This window comes from Chenopodium album, chromosome 7 (genome assembly GCF_948465745.1).
Source record: "Chenopodium album chromosome 7, dcCheAlbu1.1, whole genome shotgun sequence".
NCBI classification, from domain to species: Eukaryota; Viridiplantae; Streptophyta; class Magnoliopsida; order Caryophyllales; family Amaranthaceae; genus Chenopodium; species Chenopodium album.
In genome coordinates, this window is record NC_137840.1 from 66,761,452 (window position 1) to 66,780,112 (window position 18,661).

General features: G+C 33.6%; 3 protein-coding genes across 4 annotated transcripts; 2 read left to right on the top strand and 1 right to left on the bottom strand.

The window, feature by feature from the left end:
* Positions 1 to 8,445: 8,445 nt before the first annotated feature.
* LOC145638126 (uncharacterized) lies at positions 8,446 to 12,174 on the top strand. Of its 2 annotated transcripts, none has more exons than XM_081689084.1 (3): positions 8,446 to 8,587; positions 9,079 to 9,370; positions 9,999 to 12,174. In XM_081689084.1, the coding sequence occupies exons 2-3, from the start codon at positions 9,103 to 9,105 to the stop codon at positions 10,544 to 10,546; spliced, it is 816 nt and encodes a 271-aa protein (XP_081545210.1). In that variant the 5' UTR covers positions 8,446 to 8,587; positions 9,079 to 9,102; the 3' UTR covers positions 10,547 to 12,174. The 2 variants fall into 2 exon arrangements, with proteins under 2 accessions (XP_081545210.1, XP_081545209.1); XM_081689083.1 differs by having other exon boundaries at positions 9,082 to 9,370.
* A 2,000-nt stretch (positions 12,175 to 14,174) lies between these two features.
* LOC145640546 (uncharacterized) lies at positions 14,175 to 16,296 on the top strand. Its single transcript, XM_081691800.1, has 3 exons — positions 14,175 to 14,353; positions 14,843 to 15,134; positions 15,749 to 16,296. The coding sequence occupies exons 2-3, from the start codon at positions 14,867 to 14,869 to the stop codon at positions 16,294 to 16,296; spliced, it is 816 nt and encodes a 271-aa protein (XP_081547926.1). The 5' UTR covers positions 14,175 to 14,353; positions 14,843 to 14,866.
* Positions 16,297 to 16,700: 404 nt separating this feature from the next.
* LOC145640547 (GDSL esterase/lipase At1g71250-like) lies at positions 16,701 to 18,341 on the bottom strand. The gene is made up of 5 exons (XM_081691801.1): positions 18,074 to 18,341; positions 17,867 to 17,994; positions 17,494 to 17,733; positions 17,006 to 17,261; positions 16,701 to 16,909 (listed from the first exon to the last, which is right to left on the bottom strand). The coding sequence occupies exons 1-5, from the start codon at positions 18,339 to 18,341 to the stop codon at positions 16,701 to 16,703; spliced, it is 1,101 nt and encodes a 366-aa protein (XP_081547927.1).
* Positions 18,342 to 18,661: the final 320 nt, after the last annotated feature.

The window sequence follows — 18,661 nt, forward strand, 5'->3', positions numbered from 1 at the left end:
AAGGATTTCGTATTGGTAGGGGATAAAGCCTAAAGGCAGAAAGTGGAAATTATGTGTTCAATTTCTAAATCAAAGTTAATCAATTAAATGATTATGATAAAATCAATTATTAATATGAACTTCGCATAACATTAGCCCTTTAGAATTTGATTAAAATGTACCCTATTAAGCGTAATGTGTACATCTAGAACAAAATAATTGGAATAATCCATTTGAGTTTTGCATAATGGGTAGAATTTGAGTTTTACAAAATTAAATTTTTTCAACTTGTTTTTTTATTTCTTCAAATATAATTGGAATATTGAAATGGGAAAAATTAAATGGGAGAATTTTTATTTTTATTTTTTCAAAAAAATAAACATTAAAACAAATTGAATTAAGAATTCATGAGTTTGTGCCAAAACCTAATCCGATCGATTTTATCAAAACCAAATCAGAACATATATGATTTTAAGCCAATTGTCTCCTAATACTTCGTATTATTATTTTCGTACCAAATTGTTTCATGAGAACAAACACGTGAATCACTAAATTGATACCTCTATTTAGTTTTTGATCATAACTTCAATTTGATCTACAAATTCAATTAAGTGATTCAAGTTGGGTTGGAAAACTTGACTTGAAAAGCTTTCAAACAATATGTCACAAATCTATATGCGCTTCAACATTCCTGTGACGGTGTGACCCTAGTACAAGCTACACCCGCAACATTCGCTAGCAATGTCCAATCTTCGAATTTGCCACACCCATATCTTGCGTGCTAGCTCATTATCGTCGTTTTGTCATCAGTGTTAGCCAATTGCTATGCTTATGTACTTCTTTGTTTTCATATTTCGAGTTTGTCCTAATGGAGTTTCGTTTTAATGTAAGAGTGTAATTACACGAAAATGCATATTATGAATTTAGAATAGTATTATTGGGTGGTTTACTACTATTGGATGATTAAAAAGTATCATTGAACATGGTACAATGTATGCATGTAGTGGTACTATTTAGTGGTACTAAATAAGTGTATAAATAGTATCACTAAATAGACAATGGTATTATATAAATTTTTAGAGACACGTTTAAAAGTGGTCCCACTTACCTATCTCTCTCCTCATTTCTTTCTTTTCCATGTACTTTTAAATATTTTTATATTTGTTATGCATTTACATAACAAAACTTCATTAATACTTCCTTTCATATTTCTACTTTTCAATAATTTTAGCTTAGAATTTAGGATATTATAATTAATGCAAGGGATTATTAATCCTTATGTTTATTATAATGTTCATTAGCATGTTTATGTTTTCTTTTTTTTTTTTTTTTTTTTTTTTTTTTTTGAATAAAGCATGTTTATGTTGTCGGGGAATTTGTGTATGAACAAGGGTCACAAAAATAGCAAACAATTAAACCGGAAAACTTCGAGGCGTGAACGAAATCACTTTCCCAAAAGTATAATTCCGACCCTAAACTACAACCGGGTTTTCACGGAAATTTACTTAGGAGATACAACGAAGAAACAATTGCAATCACAAGTAGAATGATTACAATTCAATGTATAAAGCTTTTGGATTTATGATGATGAAAATTGAAAATTGCAAAAGGTTTTCAAGAAAAATATTTCTGATTATTTTTCTCCACCCTTCAACATATGTTTTGATAACATATATATACTAAAGCATAAATCTCAGCCAATAGTCGCGAAGTAACTGACGAAAACCGTCAATCTCAACTCCTCTCTGAACACGCGCCCGATCGGGCCGTTGCCGCCTGGTCGGGCTGAAACATCGTCTATTCAAGAAGTCTTCTCGCGCCCGATCGGGCAGTGGTGGCCCGATCGGGCGCCTGCCCCACGTCAGTTCTGTTCCCTTCTCGCGCCCGATAGGGCGGCGGCTGCCCTATCGGGCGGCGAAGAAGACGTTTTTCCAGATCACCCTCGCGCCCGATCGGGCGAGCACCACCACAATCGGGCGGCTGACCGGGCGAACATTGAGGCAGCAACTTTACTTTTTCTTTTTCGTGAGTTCTTGATTGTTCAAAGTATACAATGCTTTAATAATCTTTTCTAATTAAATTACAATACCATGACCTAAGTAATTTAATTATTTACTTGAAATTTGTCTCCAATTCTCAAAATTATTCAACAATCCTCCCCCATTTTAAGAATTAAACTAGACACATTGCAAAACATCATCATCACAAAACAATCTTATGCATAAATGAAAGTGTACATAGACTTGAACTCCCACTTAGTGAAATATACAATTCAAGAATCCGTATCGATTTGGTATCGTAAAACGTTTGAACCAAAAGCAACACATTTGGAAACTCGAAGATATTACACACACAAGATTAATTACTTAAATACATATTAGCTTGACACTATAAGCCATGTGTCCATATCTATTCATAAGTACATCAAAGCTACACCCCTAATAGCTTCTTGAAGCGGCTAAACCTCGTACTTATATAGGTAGAGTTCCAACATGCTCCTGTGACAAAGCACTTTTATCAGGAATTCTATTAAGTTTAAAACCTCCTTTCATCACAGAAAAACCGGAACTTTACCTTGGATGAATAAACAAGTTCCCAATCAACAATTACGAGAATTAATCTCATTGAACTTAAGACCCAACGTCTTATTGGGCGTTATGTTGAGATTCTCCTAATTGTGATTATTTAGGGTTCCAATCCTAAACCGATTGTCATCCTATTGTTAACATCTCTAACCAATGCCTTTGTAAAACAATCGGCGAGATTTAAATCCGTTCGAACATAATCAATAGTGGTCACACTATCCTTGATAAGTCCTTGGATGTAACTGTGCCGTACTCCAATGTGCCTTGACTTACCATTATAAACTTGGATATAAGCCCTTGCCAAGGTAGCATTGTTATCACAATGTATCACTATTGGTGATATCGGTTTTGGCAACAAAGGAATCTCAAACATGAGATCCTTCAACCATTCGGCTTCTTTACCAGCCGAATGCAAAGCAATGAACTCCGATGTCATTGGGGAGTCCGCAATGCAAGTTTGTTTCTTTGAAGCCCATGAAATGGCACCTCCCCCATACCGAAAAACCCATCCACTTGTGGAGGAATGATCTTTGTTAGAGATCCAACTTGCATCCGAATACCCTTCTACAACCGAAGGATATCCACTGAAAGACAAACCAAATTCCTTGGTTTTCTTCAAGTACTTCAACAAGCGTCGAACCGCTTGCCAATGTTGCATACTAGGCTTGCTAGTGTACCTGCTTAGTTGACCAACTGCATAAGCAATATCAGGTCTAGTACTTGTCATGGCATACATCAAACAACCTATTACTTTAGCATATTCAAGTTGTGAAACCGCATAACCTTCATTAGGTATCAACTTTATGCTAGGATCCATAGGTGTTGAATAAAGAGAAGTAGAGTCTTCACTCACATTGAATTTCTTGAGCACTTTCTCAATGTAATGAGATTGTGACAAAATCAACTTTTCTTTTTCCCTCTTTATCCTTATGCCCAAGATGACATCCGCTTCCCCCATGTATTTCATGGAAAAATTTGAATTAAGGAATGACTTTGTCTTTTCAACTTGTGACAAATCAGTTCCAAATATCAACATGTCATCTACATATAGACAAATTATGACACCTTGACCATTGTCATCAAATTTGCTATAAATACACTTGTCTGAATTGTTCAACTTAAAACCATTAGACAACACAACCTCATCAAATTTTTGATGCCATTGCTTAGGTGCTTGCTTTAGCCCATACAAAGATTTAATCAACTTACAAACCTTTTCTTCCTGACCTTCTACAACAAACCCTTCCGGTTGTCGCATGTAAACTTCTTCCTCTAGATCTCCATTCAAGAAAGCTGTCTTGACATCCATTTGATGGATCACAAGATTGTGGATAGCCGCAAGTGCTATCAACAATCTTATAGTTGAGATTCTAGCAACAGGTGCATATGTATCGAAATAATCGATACCAGGTTTTTGTGTAAAACCTTGTGCCACTAATCGGGCTTTGAACTTTTCAACTGTTCCATCAATCCTCAATTTCCTTTTGAAGATCCATTTGCACCCAATTGGTTTACATTTTGGTGGTAAAGTAGCTAAAACCCAAGTATTGTTTCCCATGATGGATTCCATCTCATCATTAATAGCTTCCTTCCAAAATGGAGCATCACGAGACCTCATAGCCTCATCATAGGTCAAAGGATCATCTTATACATTAAATATGTATGGAAATTGTGTTGAAACAGATTCCCTTGATCCTTAAACTAAGTACACATGAAAGTCCGGGCCAAAAGATTTTTCTTTCCTTGCCCTCTTACTTCTCCTAGGTTGTGATGATGATGATGTAGATGCTTCCTCTAAATGAGTTTGATCATCCACCTCTTGATCAATGACAATTTGATCAAGACTTTGAGCATTGGCATTTGGAGTTATGTCCTTTGGTCTAGGAATTGAAGAAAATCGATTTTCATCAAACAATGCATCCCTTGACTCAATGGTGGTGTGAACCGACCAAAAGTCATTTTGTTCTATTACATAGAACCTATATGATTTGCTATGATCCGCATATCCTATAAAAATGCATTCAACTCCTCTTTCACCTAACTTTTTACGTTTAGGTTCCGGCACTTTTACAATTGCCCTACAACCCCAAACTTTGAGATGACTCAAGTTTGGTTTCCTTTTATACCATAGCTCATATGGGGTTACATCTTTCCCTTTCATTAGGGCTGGAAATCCCTGACCCGACCCGATAACCCGAACGAACCCGACCTGAAGTTACTGAGAGAAACTCGAACCCGACCCGACCCAAACTCGAATAACCCGATTCGACCCGATTTGGCCAAAATTTCATATTTCGTAATAATGTTTAGTTTTACACTATTTTTTATTGTTTTTAAGTATAACCCGAAATCGACCCGAAATCTGACCCGAACCTGACCCACTGACCCAAATTGCCACCCCTACCTTTCATGGGAACACGATTTAACACGTAACAAGCCGTTAAAACGGCTTCACCCCAAAAACCATCACTTAAACCTGAATATGACAACATAGAATTTACCATTTCTTCTAGTGTCCTATTCTTCCTTTCCGCTACACCATTTTGTTGTGGTGTATATGCTGCGGTAGTTTCATGTACTAAACCTAAAGATTGGAAATAACTTGGATCATAATATTCACCTCCTTTATCAAATCTTAGCTTTTTAATATTTTTATTTGTTTGCAACTCTACTTCACTTTTGTAGATTTTAAATTTATCAAGGGCTTCATCTTTAGAGAATAACAAATAAATGTAACAAAACCTTGAATAATCATCAATAAAAGTTACTAAATATTTCTTATTCCCTAAAGAAGGTGTGTTATGAAAATCACACAAATCACTATGCACTAAATCATGCAATGAATTATTTTTCTCAACAACTTGAGGAAATGGTTTCCTTGTGATTTTGGTTAACATGCATGTTCTACACTTCTCTATTCTTGGATCAAATACAGGTATCATATCATGCTTTGACATAAAATATAACTTTTTATAATTAACATGACCAAGTCGCAAATGCCATAGAGAAGAGTTATCATTAACAACATACACTACATCATTCAAAGTATTTGAAATACTTAATTTAAACATACCATTACACAAATAACCAAGTCCTACAAATTGACCTCCTTTAGACAAAATAAATTTATCTGACTCAAACACCATCTTAAAACCTAATCGATTCAAGATCGCACCGGATACAAGATTCCTCCTAAGTTCGGGAGAATACAATACATCTCTTAAAATAAGAGATTTTCCCGAACTAAAGACTAGCTCCACTTGTTCTTTGCCAAGCACCTTAGCTGTAGAGTCATTGCCCATATAGAGAATTTCTCCATCATCAACCTCCAAGAAGGTCTTGAACAATGATCTATCCTTGCACACGTGCCTCGATGCTCCCGAATCGATATACCACGAACAATCAGCCTGTACACAATTGATTTCAGAAATCATACACATATAATTCATAAATGAATTAGATGAAATTTGTGCACAAGATTTACCTTGTTTGTCTTAGGATTGGCTAGCATTGCCATTCCCATCTTGAGCCTTCTTTTTGCTCATCCTTTTCTTCCAGATTGTGCAATCTTTCTTGAAGTGACCGGGTTTTCCACAAACCCAACAAGCACGTGACTTTGAACCATCACCGCTTAACTTAAGCTTCTTGCCTTTATTTTTGTTTGAGTCATTACCCTTTTTTCTCACATTTTGTTTGGCATCCTCCACTACATTTACCATAGTAGAACTAGGATTTCCATCCTTATTTTCCTCTTGCAACCGGATTTCTTCCTCAATCCGGATGTGAGAAGCCAAACTCTCAAGGTTAACATCATCCTTCCTATGCTTTAAACCACTTTTAAAGTCTTTCCAAGAAAAAGGTAACTTGTCTATTATAGATGACACTACAAAGGTCTCATCAAAAACTATGTTATGCTGTCTAAGACTTCCTAAAATTCTTTGTATCTCATGAAATTGCTCCATAATAGGCCTACTATCAATAATTTTATAATTATTAAATTTACTAAAAAGAAACTTCTTGCTAGAAGCATCTTCAGCCATATATTTAGCCTCTAATTCATCCCATAGAGACTTAGCAGAATCATTAAACTGATAGATATCAAAGAGTTCATCAGACATACCGTTGATAATATGACCACAACAAATATAATTGTCATTCTCCCACTTGCTGCGTTTCCTTGCTTCATCAATTGTTTCCTCCTCCTTTTCCTCGGGTTTGGGAGTAGCAAGAACATAAGCCACCCCAACTGTAGTCAAGAAGAAATGCATCTTCCTCTGCCACCTTCGGAAATCAACACCTTCGAATTTGTCCAACGTTTGAATGTTGGCCATCAATTCCTTAACATTTGCCATCTTTGTCAATTACACTTTTGGATTGTTGGGGAATTTGTGTATGAACAAGGGTCACAAAAATAGCAAACAATTAAACCGGAAAACTTCGAGGCGTGAACGGAATCACTTTTCCAAAAGTATAATTCCGACCCTAAACTACAACCGGGTTTTCACGGAAATTTACTTAGGAGATACAACGAAGAAACAATTGCAATCACAAGTAGGATGATTACAATTCAATGTATAAAGCTTTTGGATTTATGATGATGATAATTGAAAATTGCAAAAGGTTTTCAAGAAAAATATTTCTGATTATTTTTCTCCACCCTTCAACATATGTTTTGATAACATATATATACTAAAGCATAAATCTCAGCCAATAGTCACGAAGTAACTGACGAAAACCGTCAATCTCAACTCCTCTCTGAACACGCGCCCGATCGGGCCGTTGCCGCTTGGTCGGGCGGAAACATCGTCTATTCAAGAAGTCTTCTTGCGCCCGATCGGGCGGTGGTGGCCCGATCGGGCGGCTGCCCCACGTCAGTTCTGTTGCCTTCTCGCGCCCGATAGGGCGGCGAAGAAGACGTTTTTCCAGATCACCCTCGCGCCCGATCGGGCGAGCACCACCACGATCGGGCGGCTGACCGGGCGAACATTGAGGCAGCAACTTTACTTTTTCTTTTTCGTGAGTTCTTGATTGTTCAAAGTATACAATGCTTTAATAATCTTTTCTAATTAAATTACAACACCATAACCTAAGTAATTTAATTATTTACTTGAAATTTGTCTCCAATTCTCAAAATTATTCAACATATGTTTTCTTATTTAACGCTTTAAGGGTGCTTGTTAACTTTTACCAATTATTTAAGTCAACATATTTTAAGCTTAATAATCCATTTGTAATAGCAAAAACAAGGAAATGTAAAAATGAGAATTTAAAATTAAAGATAAGAAAGATCAAAAGTATAGAAATTTATTTGGATCTTAAAAGTGAGGCAATAGATGAGTAAATGACATATTATAATAGTTTAAGGATGCCATTATTTGACATTGCTCCGAAAAAAAAGAACACGCATTCCTCGACATCTAATCATTTTTTTTTTTCACAAAATCTGTCAACGTTTATGTAAAGGTAAGATACTTAATTTGACTAATTCATCAAAATGAGTCGTGTTTTTGATTGCTTTACCCCGTGTCAATTTTGTGTTTTCTCTCTTCATATACTCACATTAGTTTCATCGTGTTGTCGTGTCGTGTCACATATTATCAATTTTATTTTTTCTTGAATTGGTTATTCAACATGTTATCGACTTGATCCGAAACCGACTTAAAAAATATCCGATTCAGATTATGATTCACGCGAACACAATATTTTAGTATGACTCCTGTTTTAAAATAGACCCTACCTACTGAATCCGATCCAAACACCCATATTAATTGACACCTCTAATTCTATCACCTCTAATGGGCCCTCCCTTGATGTTGGCTCGTAGAGGCCCTAAAATAATCAACGCTCGTAACGGGTTCTCCAGACTTCCAGTAGATTCTATAGGTAGAAGTAAAAGCGTTAAATAAAAGCGTCTTCCAGAATTTCATTTCAGATACAGAATTTCACTCTTCTGAAACCCAAAAATTGACACCCATTGACAAGTTTCACCGAAGCATCTTCTCTGTTCTCTCATCAGTTTTCAGGTACATTTCTCTTTATAATTTCTAGGGTTTTTGATTATACTTTAATCATAAATTGCTGTTATACTGTTCAATTTACGTTCAATTGCATCAACATTGTTGAGTTTATGCCCAATTATTTCATCATCACTGTCGTTGTAAAACCCTAGTTTTTCAAGTTTCATCGGAAATTTTCACGATGCTTGTTTTTGTTTTCAGTTCAACTGTATGTAATCTTTAGGGTTTTTGATCATTCTTTGTTGCAACTCGTACGAACAATGAGATTCATTTTTGGGGAAATTTCCTAGAATTAATCAATTAGGGTTTTACTCGATTGTTTGTTTAAAAAGTGATTTGATTAGAAAATCATAGACGAACTTGTTCTGATTGACATTGTTCCCACTGTTTGAGCTGGATTTCTAGTCTGAAAATTGCTGCAGTATTTTTCAATGTTCTTATTCGATTTGATTACAGTATGATGTTAATGCTTTGCTCTTTCTTTGTAAAAAATGTAGCAGGAGATTAATCAAACAGCAAAGATGGCCATGAACATTGACATCGAACGCGAAGGCAACACATATTTGATCACCATGGGGAAAGACAAAATCACGGCTACATGTCCAACGAGATTCTTTCCATGGGCGGAGCAGTCGCAGTCGGAGGCGAAGGAGTGGGTCAGTCATGTTCAAAAGATTCATAGAAACAGGAACAAGAAGCAACCCCTTGTTGTTGGCCTCTGTGCAATTCGGAAAGTCGACCATTCTGATGGTGAAGCACAGATGTTCCTTAAGCCTAAGCAGGTTAAATGTACGTAAATCCTGCCCTTATCCTTCAATTCTATGTTTTATCATGAATTTGTACTATCTGTTGTTTAAAGTTTTTTACCATATAATAAGAATTATTACCTTTACTAAATGTAGCATATTCTTAGTAGTGAAGTATATGATAAGAGCACCATAATAGGTATTTTGTATAGAGAAATATGTCAATAATGTGGATGTCAACGAGATTGATTAAATTCTTAGGGTAATTTATGACTTATGAGTATATGATGTGAAAGTATACGGACTATACGAGTATATGATGTGAAAGTATACGGACTATACGAGTATATGAGATCTTTTCTGACTAATAGTGGTATTGATTTATTTGCTCATTTCCTTGTAATATAATGGTTCTTCACTTTCTTCATTTATTTGCTCATTTCCTTGAAAATAGAATATGAATGGATAGTTATAAAAAGTCCTTGAAAAACAGAATATGATATCATATGAAACCATGACTGATTATTAATATTGAGACTTAGTGTTGGTTTCTATGAGAAAAACTTGTTGTGTGTATTTAATTGTTTGTGATTTCTTTGTATGATCGTAGTGTCAATGTAGCTTAACTTAATTAACAAACTTTTTTATTCGATCTGATTTCACAATTTCAGGGTTCAAACAAAATGCTCCATATAATTTAATCATATTATGTGTGGGTGAGCAATGTCTTCTCTGGGAAATTGAGATGCAACCGAAGGATAGCTTTCGTCTTAAAGAAGGTTTTAAACCCTACGAACTACCCAAATTTCTTAAAGACTTCCTAAGCAGTGATCGAACCATTGTTGTGGGGTTAGGGATAGACACTGTTTTGAAGAAGCTCCAAAGCGATACTGATCTGTTGATTTCTAAGCAAGTTGAGATCAGAGATTTTATGCAAGAAAAATTTGGTGAATCTAAATACAGTGGTGAGTTTTCGAAGCTTGACTTGGGGAAGCTGTCTAAGACACTATTTGGGCCAGAAAGGGAGGTGGTGAAGCCTAGACACATTCTATGGAATAATGGTGTTGGTTATGGTGAATTTTCTGATGATTTGATTACCTATGGTAGTATTGAGGCATTCCTTGTTGCTAAGATGTATTCTGAGTTATGTGATCCACAGTCAGCAGAGAACTTGAAAACAAAATGGAATGTTGCCCTCAACGAGCGTTTGGTGACTTAGAAGAAGATTAAGGTCAAGTTCATCTTAAAGTTTGCAATTTGTGTGTTGGAAAAATTGGCTAAGAGATTTTTGTGATTATGTTAGAATTGACTACGAATATTGAATGAACTATGTAGTTTTATGTGCAAAACAATGCAATGTTTGGATTAATGGCCTGGTAAGCTTGTTTTGTTTTTTATTTCTCATCTCAAAGTTTTAACATAATATGTAAATCAAACTCGAAGCTACTTTTCAGAGTACAAAAACATTTTTTTATATAATAACATTCATAAGCCAGGTATTGAAATTAAAACCACATCTGACCCAATCGATTCAAAATCAACCTGATTTTTTTTTATTTTATTTTATTTTATTTTTTTTTAATTTTAATCGTGTGGACACAATAATTTATTACTTCTACTGTTTTTTAAAAGGCAAAAGTTAATGAGCGCCCCCGGGGCGTTAGATAAGAGAATTAAAAGTGGGAATATTAGAGTAAAATTAACATTAATTACACCGAATGACGCGTGATTTTGTCATGCATTCCTAACTTAATACCATTTCAACCAATATAATTATTCCTTATCTAACGCCCCGGGGCGCTTGTTAGCAAGATCATTTTTAAAAACTTATTTCACTTTTTATTTTCAATTATTTTTAAATACTTGTTTTATTTCTTTTTTTTTTTTTACGGGAAGATTGTTTCATTTCTTTATTTGGGAAGCTTTTATAATATTTAATTCAATTCTATGACCTAGTGGACCAAACATAAATCATATTTTTATTAATTTTATATACTCTCTTCTCCAATTTTCTCTACTACTTTTGCTTTTTACAATTTTTTGTTCAAGTATCTATTCCGCTACCCTCATACTCTAATATACTTTCTTCAATTTTTCTCCTAAAACTTCACACATGGAGAAATGAAACAAATATTTATAAACGGAGGAGTATGACTCAAGTTCTAAAATAGACCCGACTTTATAGATTCTAGTCCGGTCACATATCTATAATATAATTGCAGAGTCATTGAATGAGGTTCTCAATCCTCAATTCTAATTCACTCTTTTTTTTTCTTTTTTTTTTTTTTAAAAAAAAAATCTCCAAATTACTTCCACTTTTATTTTTAATATTTTTTCTAGTAACACACATACTATCCATTTTCCTTAATATTACCAAAAAAAACACAAAAAAAAAAATGCCTATTTTATTATATCACTAGATGTAAATCGCACGGCTTTTAAATATTTCATTTTGTATATTTTTTTTGTAATTTCTTAATATTTTTTTGTTTTTATTTTCTATTCTATTATTTTAACATTAATTTAAGGTAAAATATTTTTTTAAGTTTTAAATTATTCTTATTCAAATTTTACGTACATAGAACTTGAATTTATAAATTGAAATAAATATTATCTCATTCATCGGATAGTTTTAAATCAAAATATATCATTTAATTTCTAATTATTTGTTAAAATAATATAAATCCTAATGTAAAAGATAATATAAAAGATAATTTTTATTTTTTTTTATAATTTAAATCTGAAATTACTATTTTTTGTTTTTAATTCTCGATCAAATTTCATTTGTTAATTTTTTCTTAAATGACGACTGAAAATTAAAATTCTAAATTAATATATAAATCTAATTTTTCATTGGTCGAAATATAACTTTTGCTTATGTGGCATGCGGTGCTCGAATTTTTATATACATTTTGTATATAAATATTTTTTTTGGTGATCTATTAATTTTTTTCTTGCATTATAAGTTTTAAAATTTTGTATGAAAGTATCATATCACATATTTACATAAAACCATTAACATCAAATGATAATTTATATTTTTTAAACATCAAAATATAATTTTTAGTTTTATAAATAATATAAATCCTAATATTTAAAGATAATTTTTAGTTTTGTAACAAATAAAAATGATAAAATTTGGTGTTGTTAAATAATTAAAATCCTAATAAATTACTATTCATCGTTTTTACCTACGTGGCAAAAATTTTAAATTTCATTCGTCAATTTTGTTTAGGTGGCGAGTGACTTTTTTAATTCTAAAATAAAATAGAAATCTAATTTTTAATTGGTCGAAAATATACTTTTTCTTATAATTTTTAGTTTTACAAATAATATAAATCCTAATATCTAAAGATAATTTTTAGTTTTGTAACAAATAAAAATGATAAAATTTAGTGTTCTTAAATAATTAAAATCCTTATAAATTTCTATTCGTCGTTTACCTACGTGGCAAAAATTTAAAATTTCATTCGTTACTTTTGTTTAGGTGGCGAGTGATTTTTTTAATTCTAAAATAAAATAGAAATCTAATTTTTAATTGGTCGAAAATATACCTTTTCTTATGTGGCGCTCTCAATGCTCTCCAAAAATGCCTACTTTATTTATATATATTAGATTAGAAACCCCAAAATTACAAGTATTATTATTATTGCACATTTTTTCTTATAACATTTCCGCACAAAACTTGAAAATCAAACTTTAAATTATATATACTTCATTTTTTTTTACAATAAAAAATTACCACCATATAAGCTCCACTATTTTCCGTTAAAAATATCACAATTGTTTTTCTTTTATATTTTTAAAAACAATCAAGTGGTCAGAGATTCCCTCCGGGTTTCAGGAGATTTTGGAATTGATTCTCACTCTCGCCCTTATGGCTATCTAAACACCCAAAAAAATCAATAATTAATTACCAAAACAAATATGGCACAACTTTTCTAAAAAAACAAAAAAACAAATATGGAACGTTTTCTGTTTGGTTCGCCACACTGTGTAGCCGACTGTCACACACAAACACTAACTAGGTAACCCCTGTCGGAGTAACCTCCGACCGAGTAACCCCTGCTCGATTGAGTAACCCTTGACTGAGTAACTCATGACTGACCGAGTAACCTTTGATCGACCTATCCCCTAACTAATTAACCCATGACTAACAAGTAGCCCTTAATCGAGTAACCTCAAATCGACCAAGTAACCATTAATTGATCGGGTAACCCTTGACTGACCGAGTAACGCCCCTAAATTAATAGCTCGGTCACATGGTGTGGCCACCAACATATGAAACTTTGTGAAATAAAAAATGTATATATTATGTATTCCATACAACTAGCCATACTGTGTGAATACTTGCTGAAAAACAAAGTAACCTTTATTAAATTGACTGATATTTCAAAACATTAATCAGTAATTCCTTATTATTAATTCAATAATCATTAAAAAAAAAAAAAAATGTTATTTGCTGGTGTGGCTACTCTCAAAAGGACAAACTAACTCCTATAAGTCTATAACACAACAAAGATACCCCTTACAACACTAATGGGGTTACCTCTATAACACTGAATTAATAACCCCTATAAACCTAATAAAGTAACTCCGATAATAACTAGCCAGACGATGTCACGAGCCATAGCGTTAGTTACCATTTCAAAATCAACTTCTCATATTTAAAATATAAATTTTACTATTAGATTTCTTATTTTATGTTTAATATCATTATATAAAATATATATTCCGTGTATTTTACACGGGTATAGTCTCGTAAAAATAATTCCACACGTCTAATAGGCCCTCCCCCTAAATGTTGCGTTTAGAGGCCCTAAAATAATCAACGCTCGTAGCATTTTTCAGACTTCCAGTAGAGTCTACAGGTGGAAGTAAAAGCGTTAAATAAAGGCGCTTTCCAGAATTTTACTTCAGATACTCCGTACAGAATTTTAGCCTCTGAAACACAAAAATTGACACCCATAAAAAAGATTTGACAAGCTTCAACGAGCTTCTTCTCTGTTCGCTCATCAATTTTCAGGTAAATCTCTCTTTATAATTTCTTGGGTTTTGATTATACTTTTATCAGAAATTACTGATGATATACTGTTCAATTTACGTTTAATTGCATCAATAATGTTGAATTTACGCCCGATTGTTTCATCAACTATATCGTTGTAAAACCCTAGTTTTTCAAGTTTCATCAGCAATGTTCACGATGCTTGGTTTTGTTTTCAGTTCAACTGTAATCTTTAGGGTTCTTGATCATTCTTTGTTGCAACTTACAAACAATGAGATTCATTTTGGGAAAATCGCCTAGAATTAATTAATTATGGTTTTACTCGATTGTTTGTTTAGAAAGTGATTTTGATTAGAAATTCATAGACGAACTTGTTCTGATTGACATTGTCCCCACTGTTTGAGCAGGATTTCTATTCAGAAATTTGCTGCATTAATTTATATGTTCTTATTCGATTATAGTATGATGCTAAATTGCAAATGCTATGCTCTTTCTTTGTCAAAAATGTAGCAGGAAATTAATCTAACAGCAAAGATGGCCATGAACATTGACATCGAACGCAAAGGCAGCACATATTTGATCACCATGGGGAAAGACAAAATCACTGCTACATGTCCCAGGAGACTCTTTCCATGGGTGGAGCAGTCGCAGTTGGAGGCGAAGGAGTGGGTCAGTCGTGTTCAAAAGATTCATCGAAACAGGAACAAGAAGCAACCCCTTGTGGTTAGCCTCTGCGCAATTCGGAAAGTCGACCATTCTGATGGTGAAGCACAGATATTCCTTAAGCCTAAGCAGGTTAAATGTATGCAAATCCTGCCCTTATCCTTCAATTCTATGTTTTATGTTGAATTTATACTATCTGATCTGTTGTTTAAAGTTTTTACCATATAATAAGAATTATACCTTAATTAAATGTAACATATTCTTAATATATGATAAGAGCACCATAATAGGTCTTTTGTGTAGAAAAAATATGTGAATAATGTGGATGTCCACGAGGTTGATTAAATTCTTAGGGTAATTTATAAGTGTATGATGTGTAATTATATGTACGAGTATATGAGATCTTTTCAGACTAATATTGGGATTGATTTATTTGCTCATTTTCTTTTAATATAATGGTTTCTTGTACATGTTATGATGATATTTGGAGTCTAGAAAGAGAAGAGAATTAGTTTATTAAATACTACTCTGAGTGGATAGTTATCAAAAGTCCTTAAAAAACAGAATTTGATATCTTCATATGAACCCATGATTGATTATTTATATTGAGACTTAGTGCTGGTTTCTATGAGATAAACTTGATTGATATGTGAAATTAGTTGTATGTGATTTCTTTGTATGATTGTAGTATCGTCAATGTAGCTTAAATTAATTAACAAACTATTGTGATTCGATCTGAATTCACAATTTCAGGGTACAAACAAATTGCTCCATATGATTTAATCATATTATGTGTGGGTGAGCAATGTCTTCTCTGGGAAATTGAGATCCAACCGAAAGATAGATGTAATCTTAAAGAAGGTTTTAAACCCTGCGAACTACCCAAATTTCTTAAAGACCTCCTAAGCAGTGATCGAACCATTGTCGTGGGGTTAGGGATAGACACTTTTGTGAAGAAGCTCCAAAGCCACACTGATCTGTTGATTTCTAAGCAAGTTGAGATCAGAGATTTTATGCAAGAAAAATTTGGTGTTCCTAAATACAGTGGTGAGTTTGCGAAGCTTGACTTGGGGAAGCTGTCTAAGACACTACTTGGACCAGAAAGGGAGGTGGTGAAGCCTGGACACATTCTATGGAATAATGGTGTTCGTTATGGTGAATATTCTGATGATTTGATTACCTATGGTTGCATTGAGGCATTCCTTGTTGCTAAGATGTATGCGGAGTTATGTGATCCACAATCAGCAGAGAACTTGACAACAAAACGGAATGTTGCTCTCAATGAGCATTTGCTTACTTAGAAGAAGATTAAGGTCAAGTTCATCTTAAGGTTTGCAATCTGTGTGATAGAAAAATTAGCTAAGAGTATTTTTGTGATCATGGTAGAATTGACTATGAATATTGATTGAACTATGTAGTTTTATGGGCGAAACAATGTTATGTTTGGATTAATGGTAAGCTTGTTAGAAAAATTGGCTAAGAGTTTTTTTTGTGATCATGTTAGAATTGACTACGAATATTGAATGAACTATGTAGTTTTATGGGCGAAACAATGTTATGTTTGGATTAATGGTAAGCTTGTTTTGTTTTTTATTTCTCGTCTCAAAGTTTTCTCAAAACTACTTGGTACAAAAGTATTTTATATCATAAGCCAGGTACTGAAACTAAAGTAAACAAAGCATATGTTTGAAATTGTTGATTAAGATTATATAAGAGCCAACTGCTGGAAATTGATAGGATAGCAATCAGAAGGAGGTCCGGTGAAAGCACGTTGAGCAAGTATAGCATTTGCAGCTTCTGTGGTGTGATAAGCATCCCAGAACAGATACTGGTTCCTGTTTGGACAAGGAATTGCGTTTGGCAAGCATGTAATCTGTCCTAATCCACAACATGCCCTATCAACTACCGACAATCCTGCATTTACAAATCGAAATTTATGTATTAGACTAATTGGTGCATTTATAAATTATGATCAATATTTTTACAACTAGATGAATTAATAAATCTTACCATAGGCAGCAGGATTGTTAAGCACATCCCCCATAGCACCATATGCATTGAAATAAACAAAGATTGCAGCTGGATGATTAGTGTTAAGCTGAGTCACAAGTGATCGAAGGCCTTCATTAAAAGTACCTATAATCTGATTGACATCGTCCGCACATCTCCCTTCAGGTGCTTGTCTTGCTGCCTTCTGATTTGGTGTGCAACCAATAGGCGCTAATCCTACTATGAAAAATTTTCGCAATCCAACATTGTACAACGCCTTGCCAAAGGTGTATACGTCATTAGATTTAATTTGTAACATTAAGAAGTCCAAGAAAATAAACATTATATTCCTAATCTGGTGTCCAGAAAAATTGTGAAATTGTTCAACCTTGATATTTGAGGATATATGAAATTGTTACACCTACTTGTATTATTTTAGGAAATTTGACATTTTTTAACGGTTTTTTATGTGACTATTAAATCAGGACGAGTGTATTAAGGATGTATACCAAAATCTGACGAGCATAACTGTTGAGGAGAAGATTGGCAAACTCAGGAGGTCTGTAGTTGTAGCTAGAATCATACGAAGACATGAGATAATTATTGATGTAATCGTTGGTTCCAAATGCTAAAAATGCTACAGATTTTTCCAGATATTGAGTCATATTCCTTCCTGTCATCATGTTCCTCAATTGATCCAAAGACCTCTCGAAGTTTAATACTTGTTGGCTTAAGCTAAAACGATTACCCTGCATAACAATGACAAAACCTTAGTCCCAAAATGATTTGAGGTCAGCTAACATAAGAAACTGTCCGTGAAAATATAGATATGGTAATGAAAAATTGAGTATATCTTAGAAAAACGGAGGAAGTAGAAATTACCCAATGTCGACTAGTAACATCAAGGATACCAGCACCTGCTGAAGCATAGTTGACACCCCTAATAATTCTTAAGCCGATGGCAGTGGGGTCTGCAAACGCTGGAAGATAAGGTATGGCTAGCCTTTCTCCTGTTAAACAAATTAAATTAAGTGACCGAAAAAATGTGAGCAATAATTTATCATACGGTAGATTATGCACATAGCTTACCGAGTATGTCAATCACGGTTCTGCCATTACAAAACCTTCCAGATGGACCTTGGCGAAAGTCACAACCATAAGGCCAGTAATTTGATTTTACAATGGAGGCAAGATAGTTGGTGTTTCCTGAATCAACTATCGAATCTCCGAATGCAAAGATGGCTGAAACAGGAGATGCACCTACATCTACTTGTGAAGGTAACTTAGTAGAATTTGTTACAACTAAGTTTAAAATTAAGAACAACGTTGCTATGTAGTAGGATTTCATTAATACCATTACTTAGGAAGAAAAAATAGGACTAGTTGAAAGAAGTAAACTTCTTGTGAATTGAGTTTATCTTAGTGAAAGTGTTGTGATTATAACAAAATGCAGGGTGATGATTTTATAGGCAGTAGAAAACGAGATAAATACTTGAGGACAAATTTGACATTAATGGTAATATCACAGGAATCATCTCTATTTTAGAAGTACAAATAATGTGGACATATTAATTTTTTAGTAAAAAACAGACGGTTTACCCATCAAAATGACTTCTTAGTTAAGTTTAAGGATAATTAGATGTCATTAAACATCATTAATTGTCCTAAAATGATATA